The sequence below is a fragment of the Lemur catta genome, chromosome 15, assembly GCF_020740605.2.
Source record: "Lemur catta isolate mLemCat1 chromosome 15, mLemCat1.pri, whole genome shotgun sequence".
In the NCBI taxonomy this organism is placed as follows: domain Eukaryota; kingdom Metazoa; phylum Chordata; class Mammalia; order Primates; family Lemuridae; genus Lemur; species Lemur catta.
Window position 1 is genome coordinate 28,181,092 of NC_059142.1, and position 18,409 is coordinate 28,199,500.

Consider the following 18,409-nt stretch of genomic DNA (forward strand, 5'->3'; position numbering starts at 1 on the left):
TTCCATGTGTCATTGGCTGGGGTCACTCACTTGATTCCATTCAGTTGGAGGTCAGGCTGGGCAAGAAGGTCCAAGAAGCCTCCACTTACATGCCTGGTGCCTTGAGCTCCAAGTGTCCTCTCTCTCTGCTCTTGGCTTCTCATCATTCGATAAAGCTTCAGCCAAGCTTCTCAACTGCATGGCAGCTGGCTTTCTAAGTGAAAACTAAAGCTGCCAGGCCTTTTAAAAGCTAGTCCCAGCCCTAGAACTGTGTCATTTCCACTGCTTTCTGTTGGTCAAAGAAAGTCACAAGGCTAGCCCAAATTCAAGGGGAGGAAAATAGACTCCAGCCCCTGGTAGGAGGCCTGATAGGGTAGACAGGAGGGAAGGAATTGATGGCAGCCATTGTTGGAAACCATCTACTGGTACATATGGCTATATATAAAACAATTGTACCATATTTATTTTTTCTTTTAAAAGTTCGCCCTCTTTTTCTAACATCAGGGAATAAAGATCTCCATCTAAGTGAAATTTTCAGATAATTGAAATTCATTCCTTTAATTTCCTAGTTCTTAAAATTTTAATTATATGAAAACATTACAAACTTCCTGTTATTCTAAAATCTATTTTGATTATATTTTAAATATATTCTAACCTTTCCTTGGTGACAGTAACATTTTTCTGACCATCTGTTATTGTGAGGCTCCATGATACAGAGCTATCTTCAGCCCCTGCTGAGGAGTGTTTGCCCATACGAAGGCCCATTGGAGCTCATACTTCAAGGAGCTTGTGATAATTTTTTATGCCTCCTCTCACTTTTACACATCTTGCTGCCATTTTCAAACCCCACATTTGTTGCTTTAATTTGCTGTAGGCTAGGAAACATAATTAACTAAGTTTGTTAAAATTATGGTAAATTGGGATAAGTAGATCCCAAAAGTCTTTCCTTTGAATAAAGCGCATAGAATTTCATTTATTTTACTTTTGCTATTTCCAAAGTATTGTAGTCTTTATTTCATTGTATTTTATTTTCATAGCATCCTTACTGGTAGATATTTTTGTCCCTGTTTTATGGATAAGGAACTGAAGTACAAGATTCTCTTAAGTTAGTCTGAGTACAGCTGAGACTAGAACCCAAGGCCCAAAGCTCCTGCCACAAAGATCTGCCTTCATATTAACGTAGATGGAAAATGCTTAAGAAAGTGTTTGGCCTTCATTTCTATGTTGTCCACTCATTTTCCACTTGCATCCTGTCTGGATGAGGTTCCTGGGGGCCAGCATTTCTAGGTAAAGGCCTCCAGGTAAGAGATGGGTTACTAGGTATGAAACATGCAAAGCTAAATTGTCTAGGTAAGTCTGCTTATTTCTACACGTTTAGCAAGATTGGCTTTGAAAATAAGAATGTACGAGTAAAGAGAAGAGGAATTCTCTCGTCAGAGCACTGAAACATGTTTATTGCTTTTTAAGCTACTGACTCTTTGTGGCCCTGGGAAACAGAACGCGGGTAAACAATTTCAGCCTGCTCAAGGAGCCAAGGATAATTTGGAAAGAAGCAGGAACCAAAATACCAGTAGGTAGGTCAACATTTTATTGTTCTTTGTGTCACCGTGCCTTTAGACTGTCCTGTGACCCTGAAGTCACTTAATGGTCTTCATATGTCGAGTGACAAAGGGACTGTGATGAAGAGCGATGCAGAGGCAGACTTATGGCAGCTTCTCCTGCTGAGTGAGCCGGAAGAGCGGTGGAACAGGAACTTGTAGGAGACATCAAAGGCCCAGTGGCTGTCGGGTTAATCAGACAGAACTCATCAGTTGTCAAAAGCAAAGCATCTTGGCTTTCTAAAACTGCCCAGATAGTTCTTCTTATTAATATAAACAGAAATGCCTGCTGTTCCATTTACCAGTGTTGCAGAAACCAAATTAATTGAAACCAGGGTTGTTTAAAGTAAGCATCACTGACTCTAGAGGGGAAGTTGAACAATATCAGTGTTGCTCTGGGGTATCTGATTTCCAGCCAGATCAATGAAATGAATTAGCTTTAGCACAGATCACTGGGAGGAGAGTATATATGTACACTGAGGTTTTTTTGTTTGTTTGTTTGTTTGAGACATGATCTTACTCTGTTGCCCAGGCTAGAGTACAGTGGTGTGATAGAGCACACTGCAACCTCAAACTCCTGGGCTCAGGTGATCCTCCTGCCTCAGCCTCTTGAGTAGCTGGGTCTACAGGGTTGTGCCACCACCACACCTGGCTAATTTTTAACACTGAGTTTTAAAGAACTTATGTAAAACAAATTTTGTTTTGTGTAGGGAGAATTTTTAAAGGGACGATAAATGTTTTTCAGCATAAACTAGTACATCAGTTTTAGTTTTTCTTTTCTGTAGATAAATGACAGCACTAATCCCCAGTTTTGAAGTCAGTTTTCCTAGAAAAAAATAACTTCTTGTTCCTCCCCTTAGTGGTGATTGAGACTAATGACTAGAGTTTTGCTGTTCCTTTCCTGTTGATAAGTATGTACATAAGGGAGGCCTGGTACAGTGGCTCATCCCTGTAATCCCAGCACTTGGAGGCATAGGTGGAAGGAATGCATGAGACCAGGAGTTCAAGACCAGCCCGGACAACATAGTGAGACCCCATTTCTACAGAAAGTTTTAAAAATTAGCCAGGTGTGGTGGCATGTTCTTGTAGTCCCGGCTACTCAGGAAGCTGAGGCAAGAGGATTGCTTGAGCCCAGGAGTTTAAGCTTACAGTGAGCTATGATTGCACCACTGCATTCTAGCCTGGGCAACAGAGGAAGACCCTGTCTCTTAGGAAAAATAAAAAAGTACATAAGGAAGGATGAAGGAAAATGCCAGACATGTTAGATCAGTTTATTTTTTTACCCTTATGAAGGGAAATATGAAGGCTCATCTAACTGGCATCAGAGGGTTTAGCACTCACACTACTGATCGAAGCAGATGGGGTGACATCACAGCCATTAGATGGCAAAGAAAACCCATAGTTGTGGCCTCCACTGCTCAGCTTCACCCTATTCCTCCAAAAGAACAAAAGTGAAAAAGAGAAGTTTGTTTTCCTAAATATCCACCTAGTCTTTTTGCATGCTTTAAAAAAATAAAGTGGCAATTACTATACCTGTAGGCAGTTTATATCCTGATTTTTCACTTTATGTTAGAATGTGAGCATTATCCCATGTTATTTACAAAAAAAAAAACAACCCTGTAAACTTATTTTGAAATTGTTGGATTTCACCCATCATTCAATTTTTTTTCCATCATTCAATTTTAAGTTGTTTCTTTCTTTATTCTGTTATAAACACAGCCACAGTTACTTATAAATGAGGCTTTTTTTTTTTGCATTTTGGATTATGTCAAGATAGATTCCCAGAAGCAGAATTACAAGGTCAAAGCCTTTGAACATTTTAAAGATTCTTGATAGCTGTTGCCAAAAAACTCTTTAAAGAAGCTAATCAGATCTGACCTCTCAGATTCAACAGTTTCTCTGCTTTTTGGTCCAGCCAGGGAGTAGGGCATTTTGGATAACAGGGAATTCATATCTATGCCACAAATCACATATTTTTGAAGTTGGTTTAATAGATGATAAATCATGGGATATTTATGATATTTATAAACCTCTCCTCCCCCGCCTTTTTTTTTGAGATGGAGTCTTCCTGTGTTCTCCAGGATGGCCTCCACCTCCTGGGCTCAAGCAGTCCTCCTGCCTCAACCTCCCGAGTAGGTGGAACTACAGCCATGTTCCACTGCTCCCGGCAAATCATGGAATATTTAGAGGAAAAAAGACTCCCTTATTTTGCAGATGAGAAAACTTTGGCCCAGAGAGATTGACATTTGCCAAAATTAGAGAACTAACCTAGGAGTAGGTGAGGGTCTAGAACTCAGTGAGAAGGCCTCTGAATGTTCTTCAGGATCCCTGGTGCCTCATGACCATCTTTACTAATGTTAGTTACTGTGCTGTTACTGATAGGCAGGTGGGCCCGTTACCAGAGAATTCTGATGGAAGGGCAGGAGCAAAAACCTCCAGCTGAACCATCACCTATAATTTATGGCATTTGTGAGAGGGGAGGCTCTGCAGCAGCCAAGGGATGAGATTCTGTCTGGCAAAACTACATTTCAGTTGTGTGTTTCTTCTACCTTTGAAAATTTCCCAAAAGCATTTTTAGAAACATAAAATCTGAACTTGGAAACTGAAAAAAACCTTAGAGATCTTCTAGCGCAGTCCTTTCTTTCATTTCTTAGCCAAGGAAGACCTGGAGAGTCCAGCACCCAAGCCAAAGTCACACAGCTAAATAGTGCAGTCTTCACCGTGTCAAGCCACCAGCAGGGGCCGCCTGGGTCACCCAGCCCTCACCAGGATGCTACCACGTAAGGATCCTTGTGGTTTGAAAACTGGGGGGTCTGGCGCCCTCTGGTGGTATGAAGGAGCCAGCGCAACTCCAGGAATGGCTGAGGGAGTAGGGGACCTTTCCTCTGGGTGGGCTGGTGGGCTTTGAGTTCTGTGAGGAACTTGATCAAACTGATGTGTTTGTGTCTACTCTGTTCTCCTCCTGAAAAAACTTATGCAACTTAGGATCGGTGTGGAATCTGTGTCTTCTGAAATCTATAATGCAAAGTCAAGAAATAATAAAGATGGAGAGGTACACTTAAAATGGAAAAGTGAGTATAAAGTCATGGGTTTTGTTAGACAAAATGAAATTTAAAGTATATTTGTGGCTGGGCATGGGTGTAGTAGCTCACGCCTGTAATCCTCACACTTTGGGAGGCTGAGGCGGGAGGATTGCTTGAGGCCAGGAGTTCAAGATCAGCCTGGACAACATAGTGAGACCACATCTCTACAAAAAATTTTAAAAATTAGCTGGGCATGGTGCTGTGTGGGTATAGTCCTAGCTACTTGGGAAGCTGAGGCAAGAAGATCATTTGAGCCCAGGAGTTCAAGGCTGTAGTGAGCTATGATCATGCCACTACCTGGGCAACAGAGCGAGACTCTGTCTCTGAAAAAAATAAAATAAAATGCCACTGTACTCTAGCCTGCTCAACAGAGCAAGAAGGAAGGGAGAGGGGAGGGGGAGAAAAAGGGAAGGGAAAGGAAGGAATGTTGGTTTCTGCAGCCTATATCTGGTCACAAAACATCACCAAACTTCTAAATAAAGACCAAAACACTTCGAACATTAAACATGGAAATAAACCAATGTGAACTGTACAACATATGAAAGATTAATAAAAACAGGCAAGATAATTATTTACCCATTTATTTCAGTTCAGGGTGATGGGTGACCAGAGCCTATGTCAGCAGCTCAGAGCACAAGGCAGGAACCAACCCTGAATGGGATACCATTCCACTGCAGGGCACACTCACATACGTACACACACTCGGTCATGCTGGGACAATTTAGACACACCAGTTCTAACATGTACATCTTTGGAATGTGGGAGGAAACCAGAGTACCTGGAAAACACCCATGCAGACATGGGGAGAACATGTAAGCTCCACAAGCACCACATGGATAGTTGCCACAACTGGGAATGGATTTTTTTCATCAATATTATAATAAAATGATGTTGAATGAAATAATATTATTCAAGGACCTACTGTATAGATATTTGATATACAACATTATTAAAGTGGAGAGCATACATTGTCACTCTCATTTCCTGTGGGCATTATCCTTTGTATCAGTTTTATCTTGTAAGCTTAAAAGGATACAGTGTCTATTTTTTTAATACTGGTACTAAGTGACATTATCAGAAATACAGAACATTTGGAATGAGAACATGCATATACGTACACATCCACAAAATATGAGCTCAGTGTAGTCTAGGAAGGCTATTCAAACTCAGATACAATCCTTTCTATTTGCTGTTGTAGCCTGGGAACTTCAGATGTCATTTTTCTTGTTAAATCTTCACAGCAAAAGGATCTGTTTTCTGCTGTCTTCCACTCCAGAATTCAGCAACAAGGGCTGTTATTTGGGCTAACCAGCTGAAATTCCCTTCTCTCACTCTGTCATCACTTCTCCCCTGCCCTCCCCTTCAGACCAAATAGGACAAGCTAAGGATGATGCAACTGTAAAAAGGCAATTATTGTTACAATATGAACTATCATAGTATTACATATCTCTTTAAGGTGAAAGCATTTGTTTCTAATGTTCACAGTGATGTTTTAAACACTGATTTCTCTTGTGCCCAGTGGAAGTGAGAGAAATGGCAGAGAAAGCAGCTACTGGGCAGCTCACAGTTCCTCCTTGGCATCCTCAGAGTAGTTTGACTTTAGAGAGTGAGGCTGAAAATGAGCCTAATCTCCTGCTGCAGCCCCCCATTAGGGGCTCTGAGAACATGGATTGGCAGCAAGTTGTAGAGTATCACAGGGAAGATGATGACCCAGAAGGAAATGGCAAGTTTGACAAAACAGACAACAGTGACAGTGACAGTGGCCAGTGTGGAAGACAGCCTGGGCCTCGAAGCTTCACCAGTAAGTTCATTTGGTAGAATCGGGATAGCTGAGCTCTCTCAAGTTACCAGCTCTCAAAACGAAATCACTTTCTGGCATATTTCCTTTGCTTGGTCCCCTCTCCTTTCTTACCTTTCTGGGAGCCTTGAATTCTAGGGGAAAGCAGGATACCCCTTGTATTTCTCCCTGTGTTTCCCACAGGCAAATCCAGAGATTGATGAGTTTTTCTATTACTGAAACAGGCCCCTTTGTCCAAAGGAAATAAAATAACCTACATGCACTGACCCTGGCCCTAGGTCTAACATGGCAAGGAATTGAGCCTTCTTTACCTGGGAGTGGGGGTGGGCCATCACTGCCCATGTCTTTGCATTGTATTCTAAGCTGGAAATAAATCCACTGGCTCCCAGAGTGTCCATGCCAGAGGAACCTAGAGACAATATTTACTGTCATCAGTTTATAGAGTTACAGGTTAAAACTGAAGGCTAGGCCGGGCATGGTGGCACACGCCTATAATCCTAGCACTCTGGGAGGCCAAGGTGGGTGGATCATTTGAGCTCAGGAGTTTGAGACCAGCCAGAGCAAGAGCGAGACCCCGTCTCTACTAAAAATAGAAAGAAATGAGCTGGACAACTAAAAATATATAGAAAAAATTAGCCGGGCATGGTGGCGCATGCCTGTAGTCCCAGCTACTCGGGAGGCTGAGGCAGAAGGATTGCTTGAGCCCAGGAGTTTGAGGCTGCTGTGAGCTAGGCTGATGCCACGGCACTCTAGCCTGGGCAACAGAGTGAGTCTCTGTCTAAAAAAAAAAAAAAAAAAAAAATGAAGGCTACCTGGTGGTGATTTGCTTAATCAGAGTATGGGATATTATTTCGAGCTGCTTATAAATCAAAGAAAAGTACATCTAAAATTATCTTTTATCTTAGGCAGAAAATCTGTTGGCTTGCGGGGTTTTTGGTATTTAGAATCTGTTCCTTGTCAAACATCACTCTTTTTTTGTTTTTCTTTTTGAGACAGAGTCTCACTCTGTTGCCCAGGCTAGAGTGTCAGGGAGTCAGCCTAGCTCACAGCAACCTCAAACTCCTGGACTCAAGCAATCCTCCTGCCTCAGTCTCCCGAGTAGCTGGGACTACAGGCCACCATGCTTGGCTAATTTTTTCTATATATTTTTAGTTGTCCAGCTCATTTCTTTCTATTTTTAGTAGAGACGGGGTCTCGCTCTTGCTCTAGCTGGTCTCGAACTCCTGAGCTAAAACGATCCTCCCGCCTCAGCCTCCCAGAGTGCTAGGATTATAGGCTTGAGCCACCCTGCCTGGCCCAGGCATCACTCTTGAGGGGGTGGGCAAAAAGATAGAGGGTCCAAGGCTGCATTTGGAGGTCAGGCTAAACAGTTTCCACTGTCTGGACTGAATCTGACATGGGACTTGGCCATGCCTGGCAGAATATGTATGCATGTCTTCTCTCACACCACATTTTTGCCCCTTCCATGCTATCTATCACTCAGTGACTTTGGCCCTGATTGTGTTATAATCATTAGGTATCAGGCACCTGTCCCACAGAGAAAGTGAGCAACCAGAGCATAGTGAAGCCTTTCAAGCAAGTTCTGATGCATCTGTGCTCATTGAGAAATCCTACAGTGTAAGTAATACAGCCTGAGAGCCAAGTTGAACCTAAGGATCTAATAGAACTGAGTTGTCATTATGTATTATGATACCAAAATAATATCCGTAATAGTTCTTTTTGGTTGGAGCATGTGTCCTCATGTCATTGACATAAATAAAGTAGTCTTTTCTCCTTGCCTGGTACTTTTTTGAGTCAGTTCAACTCAACGTCTTGTACCTCTTGGAGTGTGGGGAGAACACACACAGGTGTCAGATTGAGCTCTGGTCCTTGAGCGTCCCATCTAGTTGGGTAGACGAGACTAAGCTCAGCAGGTGACTGAGGTCACAATGGAGTAGGAAAAGAAAGGCTAGGGTTGTGATGAGAGTGCCTTCAGTAGAATATCCTCTAAGACCCAGATTCAGTCAGCTCTCAGCTCAGTGGAAGGAATGTGTTTATGCCTGACAACTGTGGCTCAGCAGGATCCATTCATTTCCTCTCATTTGCATTGCGGTTACAGCCTTGCTTCAGGGGTTTAACACATTCTGGGCCATAGTCCACCCAGATTAAAGAAACAAAATTTGTTTATTGTCATTCACTTGGGGCCACAATCATTTAAAGAATATAGATAGCAATTGAAAATGATACAATACAGATAAAATGCAAGGTCTTTTGACATATAGTATTTTATCATAGCATACAAACTACTCACAAGATCAATTTATTCTTTCTTTCACGTGAGAGCTAGAAGGATGTGCCACATTAAGCACAATGGCTGGGCTGGAGACTCAGTCTAGTCAGGGAAGCGGGGAAGGTATCTGGGAGGCCAGGCTTGTCTGAGAAATTTCAGTTTGATATGAGAGTTAAGGGCGAGCAGCTGGTAAGTGCACAGGGAGGGGAAGTGTGTGGCAAAAGCAGTGTCCAAGGATATAAGCCACAAATCTCTGCAAAGAGATGACTGAAGGTGGAGAGAAGAGCCAGTTGTCTGGCCATGTGGTAATCAGGGCTTGACTGTAGCAAAATAAGCAGAACAAAAAGGTAGGAGCACAGAAGCTGAAGAAATAAGTCTGTTACTTTTAAATAATATTATTTTTTATTGAGATTGCATTGCTATTTTTAAAATCATGCTCCTTTGCTTACCTTTAATGGTAGTATCCAAGGGACTCCCAAGTTCTGAGCAGCCTCAGCCTCTGTAGGAAGATGCCAACACACAGGCTATGTTTGTGACCTGAAGGGATCAGGGTGTTTAAATTCAGTCCGTAGGTAGAGTTGTCTAGGGCCTTTCTTGTTACTTATTAGTAGAATTTTAGATTAGAAAGGTCTCCTAATGCCCACCTATTGTGCCAGTGAGGATGCTGAGATTCAGAGCTATCATTCCTTCACACTTGTCCAGGCAGTTCACAGCTGCTTCTCCCACCAGGAAAGAGGCAGAAGCACATGCTCAAACAGGCAAGGAGAGCCAGCTCAGAGTGTCGCACTGACTCCTCGGTAATTTTAGATAACCCTGTTATTAACTCTGCATCCAGCTATAAAGGGATTTGGTTACAATGAACAGCAACTTAAAAGTGATTTCCTATATTATTAATAGGATCAGTCCATGCAATCAACTTGTTCACCTGAGTCTTCTGAGGACATAACAGATGAATTTTTAACTCCTGACCATGAATATTTTTACTCCACAATTGCTCAAGAAAACTTAACTCTAGAGGTAAAAATCACAGATCAGGGTAAAGTATATTTTCAGCTTTCTCTGTTGCTGTATTTCTTTTAAGTTATTTTTATTGAGAAAGATAGCTTACGTATAAAAGCATACAATGTTGATTTAGCAGTGTTTATGTGTTTTGAAAAATCATCTGAAAAATAAGATTTTTGAGGATGGAAGGTCATGTGCTGTTTCTCCCAAAATTGTGGTTCCTGCATTTGCATAGCAGTTGGTACTTTTTTTTCCAAAACATTTTTATTCAGGCCGGGCGCGGTGGCTCACGCCTGTAATCCTAGCACTCTGGGAGGCCGAGGCGGGTGGATCATTTGAGCTCAGGAGTTCTAGACCAGCCTGAGCAAGAGCGAGACCCCGTCTCTACTAAAAATAGAAAAGAAATTATACGGACAGCTGAAAACATATATATATAGAAAAAATTAGCCGGGCATGGTGGTACATGCCTGTATACAGTCCCAGGTACTCGGGAGGCTGAGGCAGGAGGATCGCTCAAGCCCAGGAGTTTGAGGTTGCTGTGAGCTAGGCTGACGCCACGGCACTCACTTTAGCCAGGGCAACAGAGTGAGACTCTGTCTCAAAAAAAAAACAAATAAACATTTTTATTCATACTACCTAATTCATATATTCTTCCTGTGGGGAAGCAAAGAAGGCTATTATTCCTCTCTCTGAAGAAAACGTGGTGATCTGCAGATGAAGGGAATTAACCCCAGCCTGCCAAGCTTTAGTGGTAGGAGAGCCAGGATTGAGACCAGGGTTCAGCAACAAATATGACACTGTCCAGTACACCAGGTTTTCTTGGGAATCTGCCTAGCTTTTGAAAGAACCTACCTGCATTGAGTATTTTCATTTGTAAAATGACATTTGTTGGATTCTCTTATTATATATTTTCTACCCCATATCCCCATAACCTGTCACCATTTGGGGATCTTTTATGACTATGAAAGGCAGGGTAGAGGAAAGGAAGTTTGTACATGTCAATCACAGCATTTGACTGTGTATCAAAAGTATAATGTTCACCTGTCTGTACTGCTCAGTTAGAACAATTTTCCGTTATTAACAATCCTTTAAATATTTACTGTGAGCAGACCAGGACATTAAGAAATCTTTAATAAAAAGATAAAAATATACACACATACATACATACATAATTACGTATGTATATAAAGTATGACATACAAAAGTGTACAGATCTTAAGTGTATGGCTCATGAACTTTCACACACTGAACATAAGAAATGAACCCAAGAAATGAAACATCACCAATCCCCCGAAACACCCCCTTGTGCTCCCTTCTAGTCACTTCCTCCCCTCAAAAGGAACCATTGTTTTCACTTCTTACCTCGTAGGGTAGTTTGGCAGACTGGGCCATTGTTTTCAACCTTCTTTAGCTCTTCTGATAAAGCTCCGAAGAACCAAAACATCTTTGTTGGAAGATTGGGGTGAATAGGGGATGGTGCTGCAAAGAGGGGAAAAGTCACATAATTCCTCCTTGCATTGGGAGGTGGGGGGAGGACGTGCTAAGGGGGATATATCGTACAAACAAGTACTTAATGTCTGTGAAGCAAGTTTGTTCTTTTTCTATAAAAGATGCAGGGACCTTATGAAGATTTTCAAGGTTTAAGAACATCAAGAAATTTTCTCAGCCCTTTAGTGGTCTGTCTGCCTCCAGTGAACCTCCTTTCTTTTTCATTCTTTTATAGACCTCAAGTCCCATAGAACAGAACTCTGAAGGAATACAAGGTGCATTTGCGAAGCCTCAAGCCTCTGGTAATAAGCCCTTAGTGCAGATTCCTTTGAGCATCACCTGCCTTCACTTTCTGTTGGATCGCAGATGTTCAGAGTTGGAAGGGTCCTTAGTTAGAGTCAACCTCATCCAGGCTTTTCATTTACAATTGAGAAAACCTAGGCTCAGTGATTTCCCCTCATTGGAATGAATCTTCACCAGCCTCCTGACATCCACACATTGGGTTATTTATACTTCCCCTAGCATTTTTATAGCCCACATAATTGTAGTAGTTTCTTCTTTTTTCCCCCTTTAGTCTCTCACTAGATTTCAGGCTCCTTGGTGGCACCCAGCAGGTGCACAGTTATCTTCGCTGAGCTTGCCCAAGCCACACAGCTAGTTATCAGTACAACGAAAACTAGAACTAAGTTTTCATGTTTTTCTCCACCTCAGAAGGCAGAGTCTCACCAACATTTTCCTTTGCTTGTTTAGCATCTTAGCAAAGAGTTAGTAACAGGGCAATGGTGCAGATAAAACTAAACATCCACCCTTTGGGAGGCCTTGGGTTCTATATAACTTAGCAGGTGCTTTCTATTACATGAAAAGTTAACCTTGGGTCAGCAGCCAGGAGTGTGGCACAAAACAAGATGTAAATGAACTGTTCTGTTACAGACATTTAAAAAATTGTGTACTTTTGCTCTTTTAAGGTATGCACCCATCTATTTTAAAACAAGAGTTATCCACCTGCCAAGCTATGTAGCTGTCCATGGTCATGTCTCAACTCCCTAACCCCAGACGGGGTGGGATTATGAACTTACTCCGTTCCTCCCACTGCACACAATAGCTTCCACCTCTAACCTGGTTGAGGCCCCTGCCAGAGCTGGGAGCGTTTTAAGAAACTGTAAGCTTTTAGATGAATAGTTAATTTCTCAGGATAATATGTATTAAAAGTCCCAAGAGTCTCGGGCCAATCACTTCTTCCTGCCAAGCCTCTGCCTCTGATCACTTTCTGTGGGCCTGGCCTATATGTAGCCAATTTACTTGTATTTGGAGGAGGGTTGAGTAAGATGGAGAAGTTGTAGGAAAGACGGGTCAGAAAACCAGGGCCAGTTCAATAAAAACAATTGAAGTACATGAAAAATCCTCTGATTTCTGTTCTTTTCCACCTTTTCAGCCCTTCTCTGCCCCTTTTCCACTTAGGGCTCTGATACATATCTGCTTGCAAGCCGGGGACGTGAAGGGTACTGTGCAGTGCATGTTGGGTTCCAAGCTCCATTCTGCCACTGGCCTTTTCTGCGTAACCTTGAGCAAGTCACTTCTCCCCAGGGCCCCATTCTCCTCTTGCATGAAGTAAAAGAGGGGGTTGGACTTTAAAATCTCTAAGTTCCAGCTCTAAATTGTGTTTATTAGAAATTAGTTTATGCTTTCTGGGTGTTTATCAATTTCAAAGAGGGTCACAGGAAGAGGAATCCCAACATCTCTCCACTGGTGGGGTTTCAGAACTCCTTGGTACCTGCTAAGGGTAGCACTGTTCTGGTGGGCCTTCCTAGTGCCTACCAGATCACCTGGACCTAAAGAATGGGGTTTGTTGGGGAGTCATCAGCATTTAGAAACAGGGCAGGCTGCTTTGTCTGCCCGCTTCTCTATGAATAGAACAGGACAATGGTGGGAAGCAAAGTGGATACTGGCCCTGTCTGCCTGAAGGTCTGCAAAGCATCTTACTGAGAACTGGGGAGGAGTAACTTCAGACACTCAGTGCCAAGGAGAACAGAATTAGCTCCTTAGTACTCAAGACCCCACTCCGGCCCTCACTCTCTAGGTGGTGTTTGATGGCCAAGAGGCACAGTTAGTGCTCTGGGAATGCCCAGCTAATGGTCTTTTCTGTTTTGAATCTTTAGTGAACAGTTTTTGGTTTCAACGCCCCCTGGTGTCTGTTGACAGGAACCGGGTCAGTTTGCCTTGTTGAAAAGACAAAATAACATTTGTCTCCAGAAATAACTGTGTGGTTATAACTGAAAGGCCAGTAAATGGCTTGATTGTATTCCGAGTGTCAGAATATAGTTCTCCCCTCTGAGCAAGGAAAATAAACTTTCAGAGCAAAAACCTCTTCTACAGCACTCAGTCCAAACCCAATTAGGGAAGCACTTTGTTTCTCCCTAACAGAATCCCTATTTCTCATTCTGGACCAGACCAAGGGAAATTCCAGGGAATGAAAATAATAGTCTGAGTTGGCAAAAATTCAGTTAAAAATACATTTACTTTATTCTTTCAGGTGAGGAAAATTTCCAAGTGACAAAAATTCTTGTAAAGAATGCTGAGATTTTGACCCAGTCTCACTTTCAACCTATACGAAGGTATGGACTATTATTACCTTATTCACAATTTCAGATTCATAGAAGGAATGTTAAATGGTGATAATGCCCCAATATAAATATTGTTTTATCTTCAGATGTATTTAGCCACTGTCTTGTAAAAATTAGCTTTGGGCAATTTAGCTTTGTTAGGACTTGCTCAGAATTTGAGTGGTGCTAAAATGGAGTCGTTATCTGTACTCAGATCCCGACTCTGCCTTTCTGTTCATGTGGCCTTGGTCAAGGTTCTTAGCCCCTCTATTCTATTTTCCCATCTGTAAATAGGGTTAAGAATCCTTAGTGGGAATGTTCACATAGGAATTGAAAGTAATAATATAACTCCTGGACATTTATCCCAGAGAAATGAAGACTTAGGTTCACACAAAACATATGCATGTTTATAGCAAATTTATTCATAACAGGTTCAAACTGAAAATCCAGATAGTCTTCACCAAGTGGATTATTAAACAGGCTGTGATACATCCATACTACTGAGTACTACGCAGCAATAAAAAGGGATGAACTATTGATAAGTGCAACCAGCTGGCTAAATCTCCAGAGAATTGTGCTGAGTAGGAAAAGCAATCCCCAAAACGTATTTACTGTATGATTCCCTTTATATAACTTTCTTGAAATGACAAAATTATAAAAATAAAGACAGATGAGTAGTTGCCAGGGATTAAGGAAGGGGTAGGGGAGGGAGGGAAGTAGTCATGGCTATAAATAAGACACATGAGGGATCCTTGTGGTGGTAGAAACATTCTGTGTCTTGACTGTATTAATGTCAATATTCTCATTGTGATAATTGTTCTATAGATTTGCAAGATGTTACCATTGGGGATAAAGTATATTTCTTACAACTGCATGTGAATTACAATTTTCTCAAAATAAAAGTTTAATTTAGAAAAAACTAATAATAGATGTAAAGTGCCTGGCACAATAACATTCCATTCATTTTCCCCTCACTGGGCCTCAATTTTCTTAATTATAGCTAGTATTTCTTAAGCATCTAGCATATGCCAGGCACTCTGTTTTGTGGTGTCATTTAATCCACTTAACGGGATAAAATCCACTGAACAACCCTCTGAGGTTCATACTGTTACCTCCACTTTGCCAGCAAGAAGAGCAAAGTTCAGAGAGTTTAAGTAGTTTTTCTAAGGTCACTTAGCTACTCAGTCAGGACAGACTAGATTATGCTATATAGCAACCCCCAAATTTTAGTGGTTTAAAACAACAAAAGTTAATTTTTTGCTTATGCTCCATGTTTGTGGCTCATGGGTTGGCCAGGGGTGTTCTGTGCTGTGTTATCTTCTATCTGAGACCCAGGCTGAAGGGGGCTCCATCTTTGTGCTTCTTTGATTGCTGAGGCAGGAAAAATGGAACATAGTGAATTGTGCACTGTTAAATTTTCCACCCACAAGTGACTCATCACTTTCACTCATATTTCGTTGGTTAAAACAAGTCCTGTGGCCATTTGGGTAAATTGAGAGGGCCAAAAGTGCTGTTGGAGAAACAAACATTTTGGTGAACAGAATTAATAAAGTCACAACTCAACTCCAATCCACGCACGCTCTTTCCTTTATACCATTGGTCTCACAAGGTTTTGCAAGGATTAAAAATGTAAAAACATATGGAAGGATTTAGCATGGCATCTGGCTTATTGTGTTCAATGAGTATTGACATTGAATATTAAATATTGGTTAAAGTAGAAATGGGTCGTTTGTCTTCGGTATTCTCTTCTGGCCATTTTTCTGGTACAAACCTCTCTTGGCCTCTGCTGCTACTGTACACCAGGAAGCTGTCTCATAGTTGCTAAGGCCTCCTGGCTGTGCACCCGGCTCCAACATCTACTTCCCAGCAAAGTTTCTGTGCTCCGTTGATTTTCTCAGGAACTTGCTCAGTGTCATATAGAGTCAGTGACTGAGTTCAGGGCTGGGCTGACCCTTGAGAGTATTTAGTCAATCTCTAGAGAGGAAATTGAGGCCCAGACATGCTAGAGAACTTGCAGCTAGTTAGTAGCAGAGCCAGAACCGGAACCCACACTTTCTACTTCTGAGTTTACTGCCCTTTCTGCTGCTTCTTACACTGGGCTGATAAACTGGTCCCTTGTACCAAGCTAGTGCACTTTGTTGACAGAGGGGATTCATACAATTTTCTTACTTTCTCTCTCACAGTACTGCAGGTGAACCAGAAGAGACATTAAAGGAGTCACCAAAGGAACTGAAAGAGAAAGACATGTATGGCCACCAAAGAGAGTTGCCTAAGGATGATTGTGTAAAGTCTTGGTTTTAAGGGAATAATATTTCCTTGTTTATAAGAATCTATATTATTTCCATTTTTTAATGTATAGACTTAACATGAGCATGTTTCTCCTTTCACCAAAAAGCTGTTACCAAATTCATGATGTGATTTTATAATTAATAGCATCTTACAATCAAGGAAATACAGTGACAATGATAATGTAAGTTTATACTTCAGGTAGATTTAATCTGTTTTCCACATAAATATCCTTTTATCTGTGATAATATTTATTTTTAGCTGCTGAGGTATTTTTAAAGTTACAATCTCTTTTTAAGATATTCTCTAATATGCTCTTTAAGATATATAAGATATTCTAAGGTATTCTCTAATTCTGGCCTATTGCCAAATAAAGATTTTAAAGATTTTGTCAAGAGTATACTTAAAAAGTACCTCTAAGGAATATATTGTTTGATTTTTCTAACCATTTTCTCACAATTACTGTGTGCTCTTATCTTTAGATCATTGACAGATATTCAAGACCTGTCTAGTATTTCCTGTGAACCAGACAGCTCTTTTAAGGAAGCCTCATGCAAAACACCCAAAATAAACCATGCACCTACTAGTGTCAGCACTCCGCTCAGCCCAGGTAATCACTCACAGGGAGGAGAAGCATTTGGGGGGAGGAACTTACAACCCCTGCCCATTGACTCTGGGAAGTCAGGCCATGGGATCAGATCTGGTGGCTGTTTTCTCACGGTGCTGAGGTATTTCCTTTTGGCCAAAACTGCAGGGGATAATCCCTTGGGAGGCCAGGTAGGGTTGGTGATGGTGGTTATTGGGCAGTTTTTAGGAGGTTTTGGTTAGGACTGCAGTGACAGAGACATGCAAAATCTACTCTGTACTCTAAGCATTACAGAATTTAGTGCAAAACCATTGGATTCTCTAGAGTTTGCAACATAAAACAGTACCCTGTGCTTAAACATATGTGGTTCTTGAGTCCTGCAACCATATACCACCAGCATCAAATATCCTCTTTCTAGTGTCATTTCCATTATATTTGTGATTTAAAATATCTCCGTTTATTTTGATGGCCAAGTTTTTATACCTTGGAGAACTGTGTTTCAGATTAATGATTATTTCAGTTATTAACTATTGAGAAAATTCCTGGTATAAGTATAGAGTTTTGTGGGTTTGGGGTGGTTTTTTGTTTTTATGATGTAAAGGATTCAAATACTGACTGCTGCCTTTTTTACAACAGGGTCAATTTCTTCAGCTGCCAGTCGCTATAAAGACTGCCTTGAAAATATCACATTTCAGGTTAAAACAGGGTCTACCTCTTGCAGGGACAGTCAAGAATCTATTCAAACTTTGTCTGATAAATTTACAACTGTCCAAGAGAAAGCAAAGAGCCTGGATTCTCTCCTTACTTCCTCTGAAACTCCCCCTTCAAGACTGACTGATCTTGTAAGTATATCAATTCTGTATTACACACTCATGGAGTCAGCCCAAAGGGCTTCAGTAAGTGCCAAGATTTCTCCAGATCCATTAAGAAAGCAAGAAATAAGCTGGATCCTCTCCAGGCTTCCCTGGGGCTCCTCTCCTGAGTCTGCATTATAGGAGGCTTAAGTTTTGCTTCCTCCTTGAAGCCTCCCCTTGGTTACTTCCCTGAGAATTTTGGTTGATCTCCACTTTCTCTGAACTTCTGAACTAATAGCTGGCAGGAAAAACACTTTATTGTATACTACCTTCTTCTCCTCCTCCTCTCTACCTCTTCCTCTTGTTTTTTCTTCTTTTTCTCTCTCTTGCTCCCTCGTATTTCATATATGTAGTCTCTTCAAGAATACTAGAAAGTTCCTTACATTGTACTGCTCATTAAAAACCTGTTGGCTGACCATTCTGTGGACAGACTGATTGCTTGCTTTGGCCCTCAATGGAAAATTGATTGTCAACTTCTTTGGGAATTTGGCTCACAAAAGGTCTCACTCTGAAGTAGGGAAATGACAAGGAATTTTATCCATTCATTCAACAAACTGTTAATTGAAGCAGGGTTTAAGTACCGGGCACCACGTCAGGCCCTCTTCCAGGCATGCAAGTGTGATTAAGAAAGTTTAGCCAGGCGTGGTGGCACATGCCTGTAGTCCCAGCTACTGGGGAGGCTGAGGCAGGAGGATCACTTGAGCCCAGGAGTTCAAGGCTGCAGTGAGAAAGAAAGGCCTGATGTAACACAGAGGTAAGCGCTGAGTGCTGAGGCAGCAGAGAGGGATAAGAATGCTTTCCAGAGGAAGTGAAGTGAATGAGTTGACTTAACAAATCAAGTGGAAATGACTGAGTTGCATGTGCTT

General features: G+C 41.5%; 1 protein-coding gene across 3 annotated transcripts in view; it reads left to right on the plus strand.

Annotated features, from left to right (window-relative positions):
- Positions 1–18,409, plus strand: part of TEX14 (testis expressed 14, intercellular bridge forming factor) — a 96,231-nt gene that overhangs the window by 64,723 nt on the left and 13,099 nt on the right. For 2 of the 3 annotated variants that reach the window (XM_045525651.1, XM_045525650.1), the window contains 11 exons: positions 1,447–1,553; positions 4,232–4,357; positions 4,563–4,648; positions 6,180–6,461; positions 7,975–8,075; positions 9,625–9,744; positions 11,453–11,519; positions 13,748–13,829; positions 16,001–16,063; positions 16,586–16,713; positions 17,326–17,531. In XM_045525651.1, the coding sequence (XP_045381607.1) occupies positions 1,447–1,553; positions 4,232–4,357; positions 4,563–4,648; positions 6,180–6,461; positions 7,975–8,075; positions 9,625–9,744; positions 11,453–11,519; positions 13,748–13,829; positions 16,001–16,063; positions 16,586–16,713; positions 17,326–17,531 (1,368 nt within the window). The remainder of the gene's footprint in view (positions 1–1,446; positions 1,554–4,231; positions 4,358–4,562; positions 4,649–6,179; positions 6,462–7,974; positions 8,076–9,624; positions 9,745–11,452; positions 11,520–13,747; positions 13,830–16,000; positions 16,064–16,585; positions 16,714–17,325; positions 17,532–18,409) is intronic. The other variant, XM_045525649.1, reaches the window with a different exon arrangement.